The following is a 17,554-nucleotide window of genomic DNA, read 5'->3' on the forward strand; positions in this document are numbered from 1 at the left end:
GAAACCCTAATCTTATTATTGCTCGATAGATAGAGAACCTCTACCCATGAAATCTCTACACTAAGATTTCATTTCTCTCTCTCTCTCTAGGATGACCTAAGGGGCGCGCCTACCTAGAAGGAGTTCTATCTCTCTCATCTTGCTTTGGACCTACGGGTTGGGTAGTGTTAAGAAGATGATATCTTAGACTAAGTCTTGAAGGTTTGAACCTAAGTCTAAAGTCTTGTGATCAAAGAGGAGTTCATAGTTCAATTGGAGGGTTTGGCCTAAACTTGCTTTCCTAGTTGTGATTGAAGGTTGATCGTTGATCCTGTGCTATCGGATAGTGGTGACTCAATATGAGGGATAATAAGCCCAGTTGAAGTAATCTTCGAAATACTTTTTTATTTCTTGCATATTTAATTATATTGTCTTTATATTCTCAAGCATATGAAGTAATAGTTATTTTCTTTGATTAAAAAAATTTATTTAGTAGCATCAAGGCTTTAAGATCTTGGTTTTATTTTTATTTGAAGCATGAGTTATTATAATAAGACTACTTGTAAGTGATCTTTGCCAAAATAAGATGGGTGAAAGATAAGAAAATAAAAATATATATACCCCAGCAAAAGCACATTGGTCTTTCTTTTAGAAGAAAGTGTGCAAAGTTTGGAATAATACTAATATTCCTAATATCAGCATTGTCAAAAACTTTTTCCAACTAATTGGGGTCAGCTATTACTACCCTTACCATAATTTTTCAAAAAGAAAGAGAAATTCGATTTTGGCTCTAAAGCAGTACTAAGGAATAATACTAATGTTCCCAATATCAGCATTGTCAAAACCTTCTCTCAACTAATTGGGGTCAACTGCTAATACCCCTACCATAATTTTTCAAAAAAAAAGAGCAGTTGGACTAAAGCAACACTAAAACACAAATTCCAAGCTTGACTTCACCAACTCCATTTAACTACTCATACAAATCAAAGAGAAAGAGTTATTACACATTATCCCCCCACCCCCTTACAAGGAAACTCATCTTATTATTTTACTTTTGATGCTTCTATCTCTTTATGAATAACATAATTGAAACTGATAGAATGAGAAAACATCAAAAGCAAGACATAAAGTATGCCATTCATAAGATGGGGCATGCATGAAAGGCACCCTACAACATGCACAACATCTTTCCTACAAAGGCAGGCCCAATTGCCCCTAAAAATCTAAGTTGCTATCACCTTTTATTTAGGATAGCTTAGGATTATTAGCTTGGATGCCACAATGTGGCCCCTAACACCGTCAACACCAATGGTAAGATCCCAAATCCCCTATCCACTACTAATTTTTTTTATTTATTTCTTAAAGATGGATAAGGCTGGACACAAATCCAAAAACACAGTGCCACAGCTCTTGGCCCAAACCTCTAAACCAAGAGGACCAACCCCAAAAGGCTGGGCTCCCCTCATGTGCTAACCACAAGATCAAGAGGTTGAGCCTCAAAAGCTGAGGCCCTTATCTGCCCTAACAACAATGCACCCTCATTTACAGGCAAGCATGAATGCATGGTGTCCCACTAGTGTTTCACAGGTGACGTACCATTACCATCACACTTAAAATGACATGCCCTAGGATTTCTCAAGGAAAAATCATTCAATGCAAGCCCATAAATACCATTGAGTTTCAAGGATGGTCATACAGATGCTACAATACAATAGACACCCATAGGTGCCCTTGTAAATTCCCCTAAATGAGAAGTTAGATGAAAGCACTGGGAAATATAATAGATATATGCTTTATTTGGAAGAAGTTCATATAAGGTTGCAACTTTATTCCAAGGTGCACCTCCAAAATCCAGGAAAAAAAGAGAGTTCGGAAAACCTTCCAATTGATTGTAGTGCACTTTATCAACCATACAACGAGCTTCTCTCTTTTTCCTTGACTCGTTAGTTAAGCTTTCTACACTTCGAGGCGACCAAAATGGCCTTAAAAGAGCGATTCAACGCGCTGCTAGAAAGCCATTGAAAATACTTAGTCTTTTAGAAGATATATTAAAGGGCCATGACTTGTTAATTAACTTAAGAAAACTAACTCGATTTTTGTGAAAGAAAAGTGAAATATTGAAGTATTTTATAGGTTTATAAAAAAATTCAAATAAATTTCAAAAATTGAAACTTCAAGAAATTACATTAGGTTTATTCTTCTTTGTTATTGTTGTTAAGTGAGTTATGGCTTTTGGGGATTTAAGGTACTAATGTTGTATGCTTAGATGATTACATCTATTGCCAACTAAGAGTCTATGTTTTCTTAACAATTCATAATTAACTGGGCTCCCCTTTGCCATGTACATACAAATACAAGTTTTTGACTCAAATTCAAACTATTCATTTTTTTCTTTTTTCGAATAAACTATTATACAGTTCTCCTGTTTTCTTTCCGCCATTTTTTTGGGCTTGTTTTCTTCATACCAAACCAAATTATAATAACTTTTTGATTTACCATTCTATTTTAGGCATCAAGAGGTGATATGATCTGAGACTACAGACTTAGGTGGACTGACCATGTGTAGCACAGACCTAGTACAACACCTTTTAGGAGGTAGAGTTAGATTGAGTGGAAAGCACAAAAATGGCAAGGGGTAGACCCAAAAAGACATGATTGAAAATAGTGAGAAAATATATAAGGACTTATAGCCCCACTAAAGGTATGATCTTTAATTGAGTAGAATAGCAGACTAAGATACGTGTAGTAGGCCCCTATTAGTTAGGAAAAAACTTTGACGAAGATGAGAGTAGGGAGGTCCGGACAAAATAGATGAAACAGTATGAGTGAATGGAAAAGAAAAAAAAAAAAAAACGATCACTTCAACTTTAAAGAAACACCGTATGCGTGTAGATTTTGTGGTTGTAGTCGGACTCTATTATGGATTTCTGATCACATTCTCCACAAGGCCCTCTTATCGCTTCCTTGTCTGAGTGTTGCCTTTACACATATAGCTAACTCGGGTCTAGATTCAGTCTAGGATGCAGTGGGCTAAGACTCAGACCCACACGTAGAGCTCTTAAAAGAGTATTGTGGTGTAGCCTATTTTAGCACTCTAGAAAGTGAAGTACAATTCTAAGTTAGACACTAAGAATTCATTCAGGGTCTTGGCTTTTTGTCCTAGGTGAGGACAGGATCCCTATTATATTGGGTTTGAATCTAACCATAATAACCTAAAAAGAAAAAGAATTAAAATTTCTGCATTCAAATTGAAATGATTATCTTTGGCCAAAGAGAAGGTTCTTGTGCTTTAATCTTCCCTAGAAGCCTTAATTAGATCAAGATTTTTGGTTTGAATCCATGGGACCCAAAAAATGGCTCCTAGGAATTTTGGGAAAACATAAAAGAAAAAGCAAAAGCGTAAAGAAAAGAGAAAAAAAGCACAGGAAAACGAAGAAATGGCTGATTCAAATTTCTAATTTCATTTGAGGAGGTAAAGTTGAGAATTAAACTCTTTTCCACTTCTAAATTGAGTGTGCATAATCAACGTGCTAAGTGGCTGGTTTAATCATACGGTTATTGGCGAAACTTGTAATTGTAAATAGTATATTTTTCTTTTGTCAAATAGAGAGTTTTATTTTTATTTAATGAAAAACGGGTAGGAGGCTTTATCTCCTACTGACTTGCCCCAACCAAAAAAAAAGGAAAAAAAGAGAGTAAAGAGTTTTATGCATGTTAATTCACAAGGCACTTTGTTAATAGCTTGATTATCATAACAAGACCAGATTAGCTTATTCCAACTAATTGAACTGCCTACTAGAAAGGATTGGCTCTTCCAACTTGTCAGGCTATCTATTGGTGTTTGGGCCAGTTTGGTTTAAAGAAAGAAAACCATATTTGGTTAATAAATAAATCAAAAACAAGATTTGGCTTGCTTTGGTTAATCACACCAGTCAAAGTCTTTTGTATATCCCATTTTTTAAAGCTATTATTATCTTTTCTTTATTTTTTTTAAAATCTAGTTCAACTAGTTTGAGAAAGAAAAATAATCAGATTAATTTTAACTGGACTATGCTCCTCAACCACTTGATAGTTGGTTAGATTATGATGACGCGGACATGGGTGTTTTTCGAGAAGGATTATATAGAAGGCGCCTATGTCTTTTTTTCATTATGTCGAAAAAACAGGGCGCCTCTATCCTCAATTCCTTATTGCCAATCAATTTTTTAATCAAATAATAATTTTTTGACACTTAAAGAGTGCAATAATAGCAAATTAATCATAACTTAAGGGCGCACATTTGATCATCCAAAAGTGTTAAAGCCTTGAGGGCAAATCATTTTTCTTCCTTGGGAAAATGGTTTACAACTCATTACCTCGAGGTTGAACCATCAAGGCCTATAATTGTTCTCAGGTGAAAATTTAGTAATTTTGCAAAAAAAATCTTTAAAAAATATAGAAAAAAAATCTGGCCCAATAATCATCTTTCATAAAAGATATCGACAGTATGTATTAAAAACCATTTTTGAAAAAATATTTTGTAAAGGAAGCAAAAAATAAGTCAGTCTATTTTAGAAATCAATATTTTGGAGTCAACTAGAGCTCCAGTAAATAATGGTAGGGTTCAGGTGGGACCTGAAACGCTCTTGTTACATTGAGTCTACCATCCCAAACTTTATCTTGGATTTTGACTAGGATCCAATATCTTATAGGTCTTTCATGTAAATCATTAATAAAGTCTATTTTGTTTTGTACTCTTGGATAGTTTATTTTAGTTCTTTAAACAACATCACATTTGCTATTTTTGGAGATTTAAACTCATAAATCCATGCAAGAATAGATTTACAATAATCTAGGAAGTGTTTTGAGTCCCAAATCCCTAAAAAAACAAAGTGATTGCACAAATTGGGCAACTCACCAAATACTTTCTCTCAAATTAATCTATGTCCAGTAGACCAGGCTCCATACTATAGTTTCTCCTACACCTAGCATATAATGTAATATGTACAAAGGCCATTTAATTTTGCGACCAGGAGGTTACAGTCACCTTGAGTTGTTGGATCTGAAATTGGTTGGATGGAGGTGTATCACTGACTGGGTTCATATTCCCCAATAAAAATTTTAGAATATTTTTTTTTGTGTCCAGTCTATCAAATTTCACTGATAATAGCTAAAAGTGACAATGACCTTATGCCAAAAAATATACAATCCCTTCTGTGTTCATGCCGTGGGACTTAGAGTGCCCTCATGGTCAAATTGAAAGAGGAAATCTATCACCAAAACAACCACAAATTTTATGGAATAGCTGAAAACTTGGGGGAAAACCCCCATATGTCATACCATGTACTAAATTAGGCCTAACTCCATGATTGAAAATTCAGTGTACCAAAAACAGATGAAAATGATGTAACCGTTGAATTTCAAGAAGATTTGGCACCTGAAATTTGAAAGATGTAATAATAAATTCCCTCACGAAAATGCGTGCAGTACGCCATAAAACAAGAAAAGAAAAGCCTAATTAGTCGGGCAATTGAAGGGTGCATTTTTTTTTTTTGGGTATAGATGGTGATTTATCATATTGAAATGTATACTACAAATAGACCATTTATTTTTAACACGAGAGGTCACAATCTTTTTTGTCCTTATTGGTTATGAGTGAGTCATTGACTACAATCATAGTTAAAAAAAAATTTATCGACTTCTGTAACACACCGCAAGTCATCCAATTCGATATCTAATGGCTAGGAGTAATTGTGACCTTTTTGTAAAATAAGATAAATGTTCTCATTATATACAAACTTGACCGATATTTGGTAAAGCGGCACTTTAAAATACCATCTTGAATGCAATTCTAATGCCAAAAATCCTTCTAACAGCTTCAAAGTTTATTTTTCCCTTTCATTACAGAATTTGAAGTTCCCTTTGATTATAGAATTTAAAGCTCCAAAATGTGTAAAAAATACTGATGATCCATGAAAACTTGAAATGGGTGGTTCAAAAAATGCGTTACAAGATAGATTATTTTCAAACTTTGAAATCCTGTTTTTTTTTTTCCTGATCCATTATCTAGGTCGAGACCACCAATTTGGAAGGTTTGTTTTTTTTTTTTGAAATCCTGTTTTTTTTCCTGATCCATTATCTAGGTCGAGACCACCAATTTGGGAGGTTTGTTTTTTTTTTTTGAAATCCTGTTTTTTTTCCTGATCCATTATCTAGGTCGAGACCACTAATTTGGAAGGTTTTTTTTTTTAGATAATTTAGTGGAGAAGACAGGTCCTTACCTATTTCTTCAATAAATTAAAGAATTGCATTTTGAATGTGTTAATTGAGGAGGTCAGCGGTAGAAATGGTACGGTAGGAATGGATACTATGACGGGGTAAATGGGTGTTACCGCGACCCCCTCCCTACAAATTTGGAAGCTTTCATACACAAGAACTGCATTTTTCCGGTGATATTTGAGGTGCAACTTCGTACAACGTGGCCTTAAAGTTTAGTTGGACGAAATCAAAAAGTTAAATTGAGCAAAATTTCAACGAAATTTAGGACCTTTAATTCTAAAAAAAATGCCAAATTTTCTTCGAAATTTTGTAAAAAGTCCTTTTAGATATCGGCCAACTTTGGGAGTTAGTAATATTTTGGCCACTAGTCTCATTTCATTTTCAAACATGGGCGGAAAGTATAGATCAAAATTAGGCGTATGTTTCTAATAATAGTGACAAATATCACTTTTTCTTGAAACCCCAATGAAAAGATAGCTGTTTTTTTCCTTTTATTTCCACTTTGTATTAATTTTGTAAAATAAATTTATGTTCAATTCAAAATAAAATTATGTGCCATAAATTTGTGTAGATGAAGGGTATAAGTTACATAGAAAATTAGATTCCAAAAATACCATAAAAAAATCATTCCAAATATATGGGCAGGATAATTTGTTTCTTTTTATTAAAGATTGTTGATTAACTTAATAATTCCCAGTAATATTCCATAAAAAAACCCAAATTAAAGATCTGGTGCATGCAATTCTTTATAATTAGGAGTAGTGCTGATAGTCTTAAGAATTGATGGAGAGGAGTACGAAAAATATGGCTTGAAGCCAAAGTTAGGAAAAAGTACATCAAACTAGCAAAAATTTCCACCATATGAAATACCATTTTAGAGAGAGAGAGAGAGAGAGGAAAGAAGCCCGATTTAGATGAACGTAGAGAGAGAAGGGAAATGAAGCCTGTTTTGGCATGAACCTGGAGTCGAAATATCGGGCAATGGCAACACACAGGAAGAGAGAGAGAGAGATAGAGAATACAAAGAAAAGGGAGAGAGAGCAGCTAGAGAGAGAGAGAGCATACAAAGGAAAGGAGAGAGTACACCTAGAGAGAGAGAGAGCGTACAAAGAAAAAGGAGAGAGAGTACAGGTACACACGTAGATCACAGAGTTACAACGACTTACACAGGAGGAGAGAGAGAAAGTTAGTGAGGGGGTATTTTAACTGGGCACGGAACATGTGAGACAGGAGTAGAGAGAGAAAAAGGAGGAGAGAGAAAAAGTAAAATGGAGAAAAAGAAAGAGGGATGGGAAGGTAAGGTATTTATAGCACACACTCTCTCTCTAGAGTGGGAAGCGTAGTAGGGAACTTACCAAAAGTAAGCCGCCCTGTCATGGAGCAACGAGCAACGAGCAACGAGCAACTTGAAGCCACGCTGGCGCCTCTCTACCTGTCTGCTTCAGGCGCGCATGACCACTCTCCTCCTTAAAAGGAAACCCAAGCGTGCTCTCTCTCTCTTTCATTACACCCCCGCCCCCCCCCCCCAAATCCCTCTTTCTCTCTCTACCCCCAAACCCCCCCCTTCATCATAAACTCTCCTCACTCTCCAGCCCCCATAACTCTCTCTCTCTCTAACAAAAGCCTCTCTTTCTCTCTCTAAAAAAAAAGCCTCCCTCTCTCTCCAGAAATAAAACTCTTCCTCCACTGCCAACTCTCTATACACTCCCCCGGCTTTCTCTCTATACACTCCCCCCATCCCATCCTCTCTGTCCTGTTACAACTGCCCCTTCTCTCTCTCTCTCTCTCTCTCTCTCTAGCCCCCATTGATTGCTCTGAGCTCTGCGAGAAAGAAAAAAGAGTAGAAAATCGAAATCACGCCCGCATTTCTTAAACCACACGAACGTACCTCGACAATGTCTGCCCTTCTTCACGGGATCGGACTCATCTCCTCCGCCTACCAATCGCCACCTCTCCGCAGCTTTTGATCGTCCTGTACCCGACAAAGAAGGAAACACACACATTACAATAACTCTCCCTTCTGGTGTCCATTTTCTCTCTCTAGCTTCTGTCTCGTATTTTATCTCTCTTTGACATCTATATATAGCGGCTGGCCTGTACTGGTTTTCTCTCTCTAACCCATTACCCCAAAACTCACAGAATCGAAGCATCTATCCTGTGTCTGTTTGGGCACAGGCTCCTCTCACTAGACTCTTGCCTTTGTTGAAAAACTGCCATTTTTTTCTCAGTCTTCAGACGTTTAACATACACAAAACCGGCTTTCTCGCACTACCCCAATTCGATCAAACCCAACCAGCTGTGAATCCTCTTCCTAACTGCTGTTTTCTCTCGCTAGGAAGGCCATTTTTGGGGCCTCTGCAAAATGGACAGGTGGTCTTACTCTGAAAAGCTAGAGAGAGAAAGTCGACATGCCCACCGGAACAGGAACCCCTCCTTCTCCTCCGCCCTCTTGGACGCCATCTACAAATCCACAGAAGAAGACCAGCACCTCGTCTTCTACAAAAACGCCATTAAACCCCACATAAACCAGTCCTTCTTTGAGCCTGCGAATGTCCACCAATCTGCGGTGAAGCGGAGCCACAAAGCCGAGAAAATCGTCGAAAAAAGAGTGGAGAAGACGAAGCCCCGCCGGAAAGCCACCCAACTCGGAGTATTCGAGGCGGAGCACTACTACGAAACCCTCCTCTACGGAAGAGACCACCATAACAACATCTCCTCTTCTTCGGATACGAGTGATAGCGCGACAAACTATGGGTTCTCCTCCTCCGAGGCCGAGTCAGCTTGGAGCCGCCGATCCGACCCATCGAGTCGGAAGTCCAGCAAGTCACCATCCACCCAATTCCTCGGCGTCTCAAAAGAAGAAGTCGCTGAGAAGAAGGCCATCAAGTCTCGGGCGTCGAAGCTCTATGGCGATTTCAAGAAGGTGAAGCAGCCGATTTCTCCCGGGAATCGGCTTGCGAGTTTCTTAAACTCGCTGTTTTCCTCCGCCGAAAAGGCAAAGAAGGCGAAGCTCGCACGCGTGGAGACCGATTTCCGCGCTTGCGAGAACAAGCCGCCACCTCTGCCTTCCTCGTCTACTTGCTCCTCCGCCTCCTCTTATTCGAGGTCGTGTCTCAGTAAAACACCGTCGAGTAGAGGCAAGTCCGGGCCTAACGGCGTCAGGCGTTCCGTCCGTTTTTACATGCCAGAGGAGACGGCGGAGCTCACGACATCAGCCACCGTTAGGAGGTCCGTCAAGTTTTATGTGCCTGGTGAGGCGCCCGAGCTAACGGAGAGCGACGCCTTTAGGGTGCCGTTTCATGAGAAGCTGAAGCTCCATTTCATGGAAAAGAGCCAAAAGGTGGAGGCGGGGAAGGAGCTGTTCAACGAGTATCAGAAGAAGAGTGAGATCATAAAAGAGGTTATAATGAGGGATTTTGTGGATTCCAGAGAGAGAGAATTAGGGTTAGAAGAGGAAGAAGATGATGATACAGAGAGCTGTTCGAGCTCTGATCTCTTCGAGCTCGAGAATTTGGCGGCCGTTGGAATCGATCGATATCAGAAGGAGCTTCCAGTTTATGAGACGACTGATTTAGGAACGAACCAGGCCATTGCAAAAGGATTCCTTCTCTAAATCCTATTGATTACTATGATGAGTTCCTCTCTTATTTTCTCTCTCATCTTTTTTGCGTTTTTCGGTTAATCTTCCTTTTTTTTTACTGGTTTGGAGTTCAAGGAGAATAAAAATGGAGTATGAATTTGGGGTATAATTCCATGAACTTACTGTAAATATGTTGTTTTTTAAGGGTTTATTCAGGGTATATGTTCTCTGGTTCTCGAAATTTTGAAATCCGAAACTCTTGATCCAAGAGAATTGCAATGGCGTCTGATTCAGTGAAATAACTGCAGGTGATTAGATATATCGTTTTCAGTGTTTTAATTCATGACATCAGATCGAAAGAGAGAGAGAGTCTGTTTCAAATTTACTTGAAATTCAAGTAAACTGCCATGCCAGAAGTAAAGTGGAGTCAGTGATGTTAACCACAGTGAAGTTAATGGACCGTCTTGTCTCTTGTCCAATTTACTCCAAAATTTGAAAAAAAAAAGGGAGTCTGATTCAGCTCAGTTTCAATGAATTCACCATTGATTTCCATTTAAAGCCACTTTTCTTCAAGATCAGAGCCCCCTCTGCTTCAATCCACTCGAAATTTTTAAAAAACTCCTCTATTTCGTTTTTCCATGGATCTCGGTACCAGAAGAGAGGGAAATAAAAAAGAGGAAACTTCGAAATGTAGCAAGAATAAAGCAAAAGGTAAAGATTAAGGCAAGGAGATATACCAGATCGATCTCCACACGCTTTGTCTGTAAATCTAAGGAGTAAATAATTGAAAAAGAAAGCAGAGATGGGCAAGATGTTGCAGAGACTGTAGCTTAGAAAGCGAATGGAAACTAAGCTTTTACTTTCCAAATGGGCCATGGCCATGGCGTCACTCGTATCATTGCAATGGCGAAACAATCACACAGTGATCAAGGTTAAGCAAAAGAAAAAGGGAAAAAAAATACAGAGGCCTGGTCTTGGGTATAAAACAAAGCGTTTTTTTGAATGTTAGTTTTTTTTTTTTAGGGTTTAATCAGAGAGCATAACCAGTCAAAAAGAGGTGTTCATCCAGATCTTTAAAAGCTTTTTAAAGAGGCCATACCCATTCCTTCAAATCATTTGCCCATGAATTCTTTATTTCTTTTTCCTTTTCTTGTTTTGGCTGTCTTAATCTCATCTTAATTAAGCTTTAACGACCAGTTTTGCCCTTTTCAATGGCTTAACCCAACTATTTACTAATTTTTTAGTACCACATATTATCTTATTATAGTATTTTATGCCTCAAGTTTGATTCCTACCACTGAACTACCTTAAAAAAAAAAAAAAAAAAATTAGCATAATACCTAGACTTTACGATAAAAATCGAAGGGCTCCCTCGGTTTTTGTGTGGCAATTCTAATTGGTGCATTGTAAATTCATCAAATGATCATCGATACAAAAGAACAACGATTTCAGGTCTTAAAAATAATATATCTGAAACACATTCTATAGGTTATATGTTTTTAATTGTTTATTAAGCGGCCAAATTTGTATTATTTTTTTAGTTTCAATTTTCATATTCACTAGAGCATATGCGGATTTGAGTCTGGCTCTTTGGCCGCTTCTCCGATAGGAGAGCCTAGTCCTTACATGGGTGCAGCTCCTCTTTAGGCTTTATGCCGACCCCAAAAAACCTTATCAAATTTTGATGTATATTTGGATGTTTTTGTCTAAGAATTTTAGCTTAAGGAGGCTATAATTACTCTTGTCTTTCATATTTCAAATTTGGTGGTTGTCAAGCATGTCATTAACTATACTTAAAGTTCGAAGTCAAACAAAAGTTTTTTGTACTTTGTGACACATCCTAAACCATTCAATTAGACATCTAATGGAAAAGAGTTATTGTGACCTCCTTATAAGAAAGATAAATAGTCTCATAAGGTATAATCAGATTTGTATATTCAAACCAATGTTCCAAAAACCACACTAGCTTTTCAAAAATCGGGTTCAGATGAGAAAATCGCCAATCCAGATTGGCGAATCAGACATATTATTCGGTGTTAAAATTGGTCCATAAAAATAAACAAATTGTAAAAAAAATAAAAAAAAATATATATAATGGGTTGAATTGGGTGATTCGACTGATCCAGACCACAAAATTCCCTAATGGAACACAGGCGAATCCCTCAAGGCGGATCGAATGAAGGAACTAGGTCAATACATTTACTACAAAATTCAAATCACCGCTAAACCCGATTGAATTTGGATATTCAGTGATACATTCATACTATGGTTTGTATCTCCATTTTAAAAAACTTGATTAAGTTTGATAAATAACAAAAAAAAAAAAGAAAGAAGAGAGGCTGATAATTAGGGGCTGATTAGTCTAAGTTGAGGTTAGAAACTAAGCAAATTACGGCAAAAAAGTGAGGCAAAACCCAAGCCCTGGAAAAAGGAAAAGCAAAAACAAGGAAGCAGAGAATGTCTTCAAAGCAAATGACACAGATCCCCAAAAGAACATTCTAGAAAGAAGCGATCGTTCTGTAAAAACCGATTGTGATTCCGATCGCATATAAAGACTCTCCGTGACGTGCAGTTTCACGAGTTCCCGAGCAAAAGATGCCGCGTCCCAAGGGCATCTTCGTAATTTGTGAAAAATTAGTCCCGGGTCATTTTGGTAACTGTTCATCAGAATCTAGTGAAAAGAGAGTGGGGGCATATCCTCATGGAGTGACATTTTGTAGGAATGTTTTTTATATTTTTTTATTCAAAGTTATGAAGACCGAATTAGAGATTCAATTTGGTGGGTGCGAATCGATAAGTTTGGGCCAAAGCTTGTCAGTATCAATATTTGTACAGTTTTGTTCATTTGGGTTTATTGGGGTCATTTTTCATTATATATTATATTTAAAGAAAAAAGTTTAAATAAGGTTGCAACATTAAAATGTAGAATTAAAGATGTACCTCAAAATTCTATTGAAAAAAGTTGTTTTAATATTAAAAAAAACTCTAATTGATCATCTCGACATCAAGATATATGAATATAAAAAAGTAAAAGATTTCGAGTCCTAGAAATAATGCATCTTGCAACACATTATCTAGACCGTCCATTTTCATGATTTTCATATGTTTATAAATCTACTTGATTTTAATCGTTTTTTATTTTTAAAATTTTAGAATTGGACATGAAAATAGATTTCCATATAATTCAAAAATCTTTTGCACCAAAATTACATGTTATGATAAAATTTGGAGGTGCGCCTTAATTAGATTGTTTAAGGTTGCAACCTTATAGAAACCACACCCATATGTAAATTTATTATTTATATATTTTTTATTTTATTTAACCACCTCAACCGGCGATTGGACTAGGTTTAGTTTTGCCGATAGCTAACCACATAATGATTCGGTGGCTAGCCCAATCTTGGTAATGCAAAATTATGTCAAGTCATTTTTCGAAAGGGTGAGATTTGTATAAGGTGTAAGTAAAGTGTACCTCTAATTTTTTTCAAAATCTGTGTTTATGGTGTTAAAAACTTACAATGCTTTAAAACTCATGTCATGAAATTTAAAATTTAAAAAACGGTAAAAATAAAAAAGATCTATAAATACTTGAAAGTCATAGGTGATGCTTATAACTTTTTACAAGTTCTATTATTTTTAGCATTAAAAATTTTTTTTTTCTTTATATCCATACATCTTGAGGTCGAGATGATCAATTAGAAAGTTTTTCAACTTCAAAACACTATTTTTCTACTAGAGTTTTAAGATGCACCTTACTTCCATAACTTAAGGTTGCAATCTTGTATAAACTTTTTTCTCTTCAGAATGGGTCTGCATTAAAATTTGTGTAGAAAGAAAGGGTGTTGGAACTTTTTATATTTTTTATTTTTTGATCTATCGTGTGTTTTGGTGACAAGATTCCAAGTCAAGAAATTAGAATCGAGTACAAGCTTCCTCTCTGTTTGTTATTTGGACGACTGCTATTATGCCACGTGTCCATGTACCTAAAAACATAATATATTTTAATAATGCCATAAATTGCTCGTTTTAATGATGCTTAGAAATAATTTCCCTAATAAAACAATGTCAAAATAGTCGCGCATTGATATGAAAAGCTCAAAAAATATTCGTCAGCTAGGGATATAATGGAAACTACTTCTGTGTATAATAAGTGAGAGAGAGATTCCATGAGGTGATGTCTATTTTGACACTTAAGAGTCAAGGTTAAGTAGTGATAGTTTTTAAAAGGATTTAAATATTTATTAAGCAATATTTAGGGAAAGCATGTATTACTCATCAATTGAGATAAGGCTAACTTCAAGCCGATAAGACCCAAAATGCGGCGGATAAGAAATATATCATTCTTTTTAAATATGACAAAACTATACTTTCTTATCTCTTGAATGACCCATCTCTCTCTCTCCTTTTCACTTACCACACTTATAATCTCCCGCTCCCTCTCACTCTCCATGATTAACTTATCATAATCTCTCTCTCTTAACTTATCATACATCCGTGTTCGCTAAATCAACCTGGCCTCAGAAACCGGCATGCCGAGGGCTGGGTTTGAGTAAATTGGCTTGTTCAACTCGTCTAACCGAGTAGGTCTTAGCTAGTCGAACAAGTATTAAAAAAAATACAAAAATTATGAAAAAATATAGTTAAAGCATGATTAAACAAAATACATCCTATTGAAGTTGACAAGTAATGAAAAAAGTATTTTAGAAAATTGATTTGTGTTCAGGACAAAAAAATTTTTTTAAAAAAAGATGGAAAAATATAAAATAAATATTCATGACGAAAATACTCTCTAACCTTTGTCAAAAATGATAAAAATAAAAACATTAAAAAACATATTATAAACAAATATCTAATTTTTTGAGATTTTATATATTTTTTCTAATTTTTTTTTTTAAATATCAACCGACCACCAAAACCTGCCAAATCTATATCAGGTTAGTTATTAACATTACACAAAAAAAAAAAAAAAAGGTCTCCTCTCCCCTCTCTCTCTTTGGTAGTTTCTTTACTCGTTGTGCATGATATAGGTTAGGGCCCCTAATCCTTTGGAGTTAGAACCAAGGAATTTGTTAAATAGAAATGGGGCTCTCCTTGTCATTTAGGTCTAATAAACGGTTGGTGAAGTGAAAGCTGGACACAATGATGCACCTACACTAAGCCATAATGCACTCCCTAAGACCCTCTCTCTCCACCCACCACTTCGCGTTGACCCTCACCCTCTTCCAAAAGCTCCCATAATTAGAACGAGTACCGTCGTGGAACTATACTGCTTTATTTTTATCTCATTTATATTAATTTATTTTCCTAACAATTAATCTCATATTTTTGCATGCATTTAAGTTTTGTATAAGGTGACCCCATTATACTGTATAAGTAAGATACATCTTTAAATTTTTCGATAAAAGATATATTTTCAATATCAAAAACCATACAATGGCATTAAAACCCATGTTCAACCCCAATTGTATAATTTCAAATTCTAAATTATACAAATTCTAAAAGGGCACAAATCAAACAAATTTATTAACAATTAAAAATCTTGAATTTAGACTAGACAACTTTTTACAAGATGCAACAATTTAGGATTTGAAATTATTATGTTTACATATCTATACATTTAGAGGTCGAGATGATCGATTAGAAGGTTTTCCGACTTTGAAATACTCTTTTCTAATACAATTTTGTGGTGCACATTATTTCTATAGTATAAGGTTCAGTCATTTAATGAACTTTTGCCATTTAAGTATTTGGGTTCTATTTTGAAAATTACCCTTTTTTCAAATTATTAAAATTATGGTTTGTTTTTAAATGAGCTTTGTTAAGTTTTCCGGAAGGACTTGTGATATTTCGGTTTTTTTTTATTTAGGAATATATTCCGTATAATCGCATAATGCGTAGATAGGTTATCGTCTTAAAACATGTCAAAAGCATGATATTTTTTATTTTAATATCACATAAGCATGAATTATTCCTTGTCACCCAACAACCAAAATTTGAAATCCTTGAACAACTCCTACTCGTTTTCGCCCTGACTCCAGTCGCTGCGGTTCAAGCTTTAACAAGTCCTCTCTCTCTCTATCTATCTATCTGCCTCTCTATCTCTCTCTCATACATGTATGCCAAAATATTTTTTTTATTCTAATAAAATTTATTTTATTATTATTATTATTTTAAAACTCTATCTCTCTCTCATACATGTATGCCAAAATAATTTTTATATTCTAATAAAATTTATTTTATTATTATTATTATTTTTTTAAAAAAATATTTAGATTGAGAATAGCTAATCTAAATTGGATTTACTAGGTAAGCAATCCGGTTCTGATGTAAAGAGGAATCACCCCATTCCAACAGCATCTATTTTTTATTTTTTGTTACGATACACCTTTGAATAACCAATCTCTATGGGTGATTATAGCATGGTTTCTTGTCATGTCACACAAACCTTGATTTATTTGAAAAACCTAAAATTTACCTTAGGAAAACTTTTTAATGATTGAGAGCATCGGTTACGAATTGTGCCCTAAAATTCCTCACCTGTATTCCAAAAATCCAACCAGCTTTCGAAACTGGCCAAGTGCCAGGTCCGAATAACTAGTAAACTGGTTAGTTCAACGAGCCTAACTAGGCTGGTCTCAGCCTATCCAAAAAGTGTTAACTTTTTTAAAAGAAATAAAAATCTAAAATTTATTATAATTATATTGAAAACACGATTTAACAAAGCACATCCAAATAAAGTTGAAAAGTAATGAAAAAATTGGATTTTAAACAATCGATTTGTGCCCATAGGTTTTTTTAAAACATTCCAAAAAAAATGAAAAAAATATAAAAATAAGTATTCATGGCCAAAAATTTTTCTAATATTTGGTAAAATGATAAAAAAAACATTCAACAACACATTACAAACAAATACCTAATTTTTTGGGATTTTATATATTTTTTTTTGAATTTTTTTATAGTACCCGACCGGACCGCCATAACCCAATTGACCAGTTTAACCCTGTCTTAGTTTAACGGGCCGGTTCCAAGTTGGATCGGCCTGAGTTTTGTTTATTTTTGGGTAGGTAGGACTGGCCGAGTTTGCAAAGACTCATATGTAACATTCACATAAATCGCTTTCATTCCAAAAATTATAGAGAAGCATAACACAAGGCACATGATTAAACCTCAAAATATACATCATATCTCATAAAACAAAACAAAAAATACCATCTTCTAAAACTTTTCACAATTCTTTTCATAAAATCTTTTCCCAAAGGATAACTCTTCTCCATTAACAAACCTTCCTCTCATTTAAAAAAATTTCCATTATGTGTGACCCATATTTCAACATGCAAAGACGTGGGGGACCACAAATTGAGGGCTCACCCCATGATTAAGTGGACTTCCTCCACTAAACCTAAATTAGATGCGTAGAAGAGTGAAGTCATGTGCTAGCAACGATCTCTACCCCAGGATTAAAAAAGTGATTAATTAAACATTTAAGAAGCGTCGAACAAGTGAACAAAAATATAAACAAATTAATTTAGAAAACCAATGTTAGGGCACGGGCGCCCGCTCTTTATATTAAAAGCTAATTACCTAACTGATAATTAAATCAGCCAAAGTGTAATAAAAAATTGGATTAATTTATATAGTTAGATGAAAAGTAAAGGTGCAGAGCACGGTGCTTAGGCGTGGTGTACGGTTGGGCCGTTGGGGGCAGGGAATCGTTGGGAAGCCACCATCCCAAAGGCT

General features: G+C 35.6%; 1 protein-coding gene across 1 annotated transcript; it reads left to right on the forward strand.

The window, feature by feature from the left end:
- Positions 1–6,130: 6,130 nt before the first annotated feature.
- Positions 6,131–10,085, forward strand: LOC18439387 (DNA mismatch repair Msh6-like protein). Its single transcript, XM_006849553.4, has one exon. The coding sequence runs from the start codon at positions 8,600–8,602 to the stop codon at positions 9,848–9,850; it is 1,251 nt and encodes a 416-aa protein (XP_006849616.1). The 5' UTR covers positions 6,131–8,599; the 3' UTR covers positions 9,851–10,085.
- The last annotated feature ends 7,469 nt before the right edge of the window (positions 10,086–17,554 follow it).

This window comes from Amborella trichopoda, chromosome 4 (genome assembly GCF_054954075.1).
Source record: "Amborella trichopoda isolate Santa Cruz 75 chromosome 4, AtrichopodaSantaCruz75HAP2 v2.0, whole genome shotgun sequence".
NCBI lineage: Eukaryota > Viridiplantae > Streptophyta > Magnoliopsida > Amborellales > Amborellaceae > Amborella > Amborella trichopoda.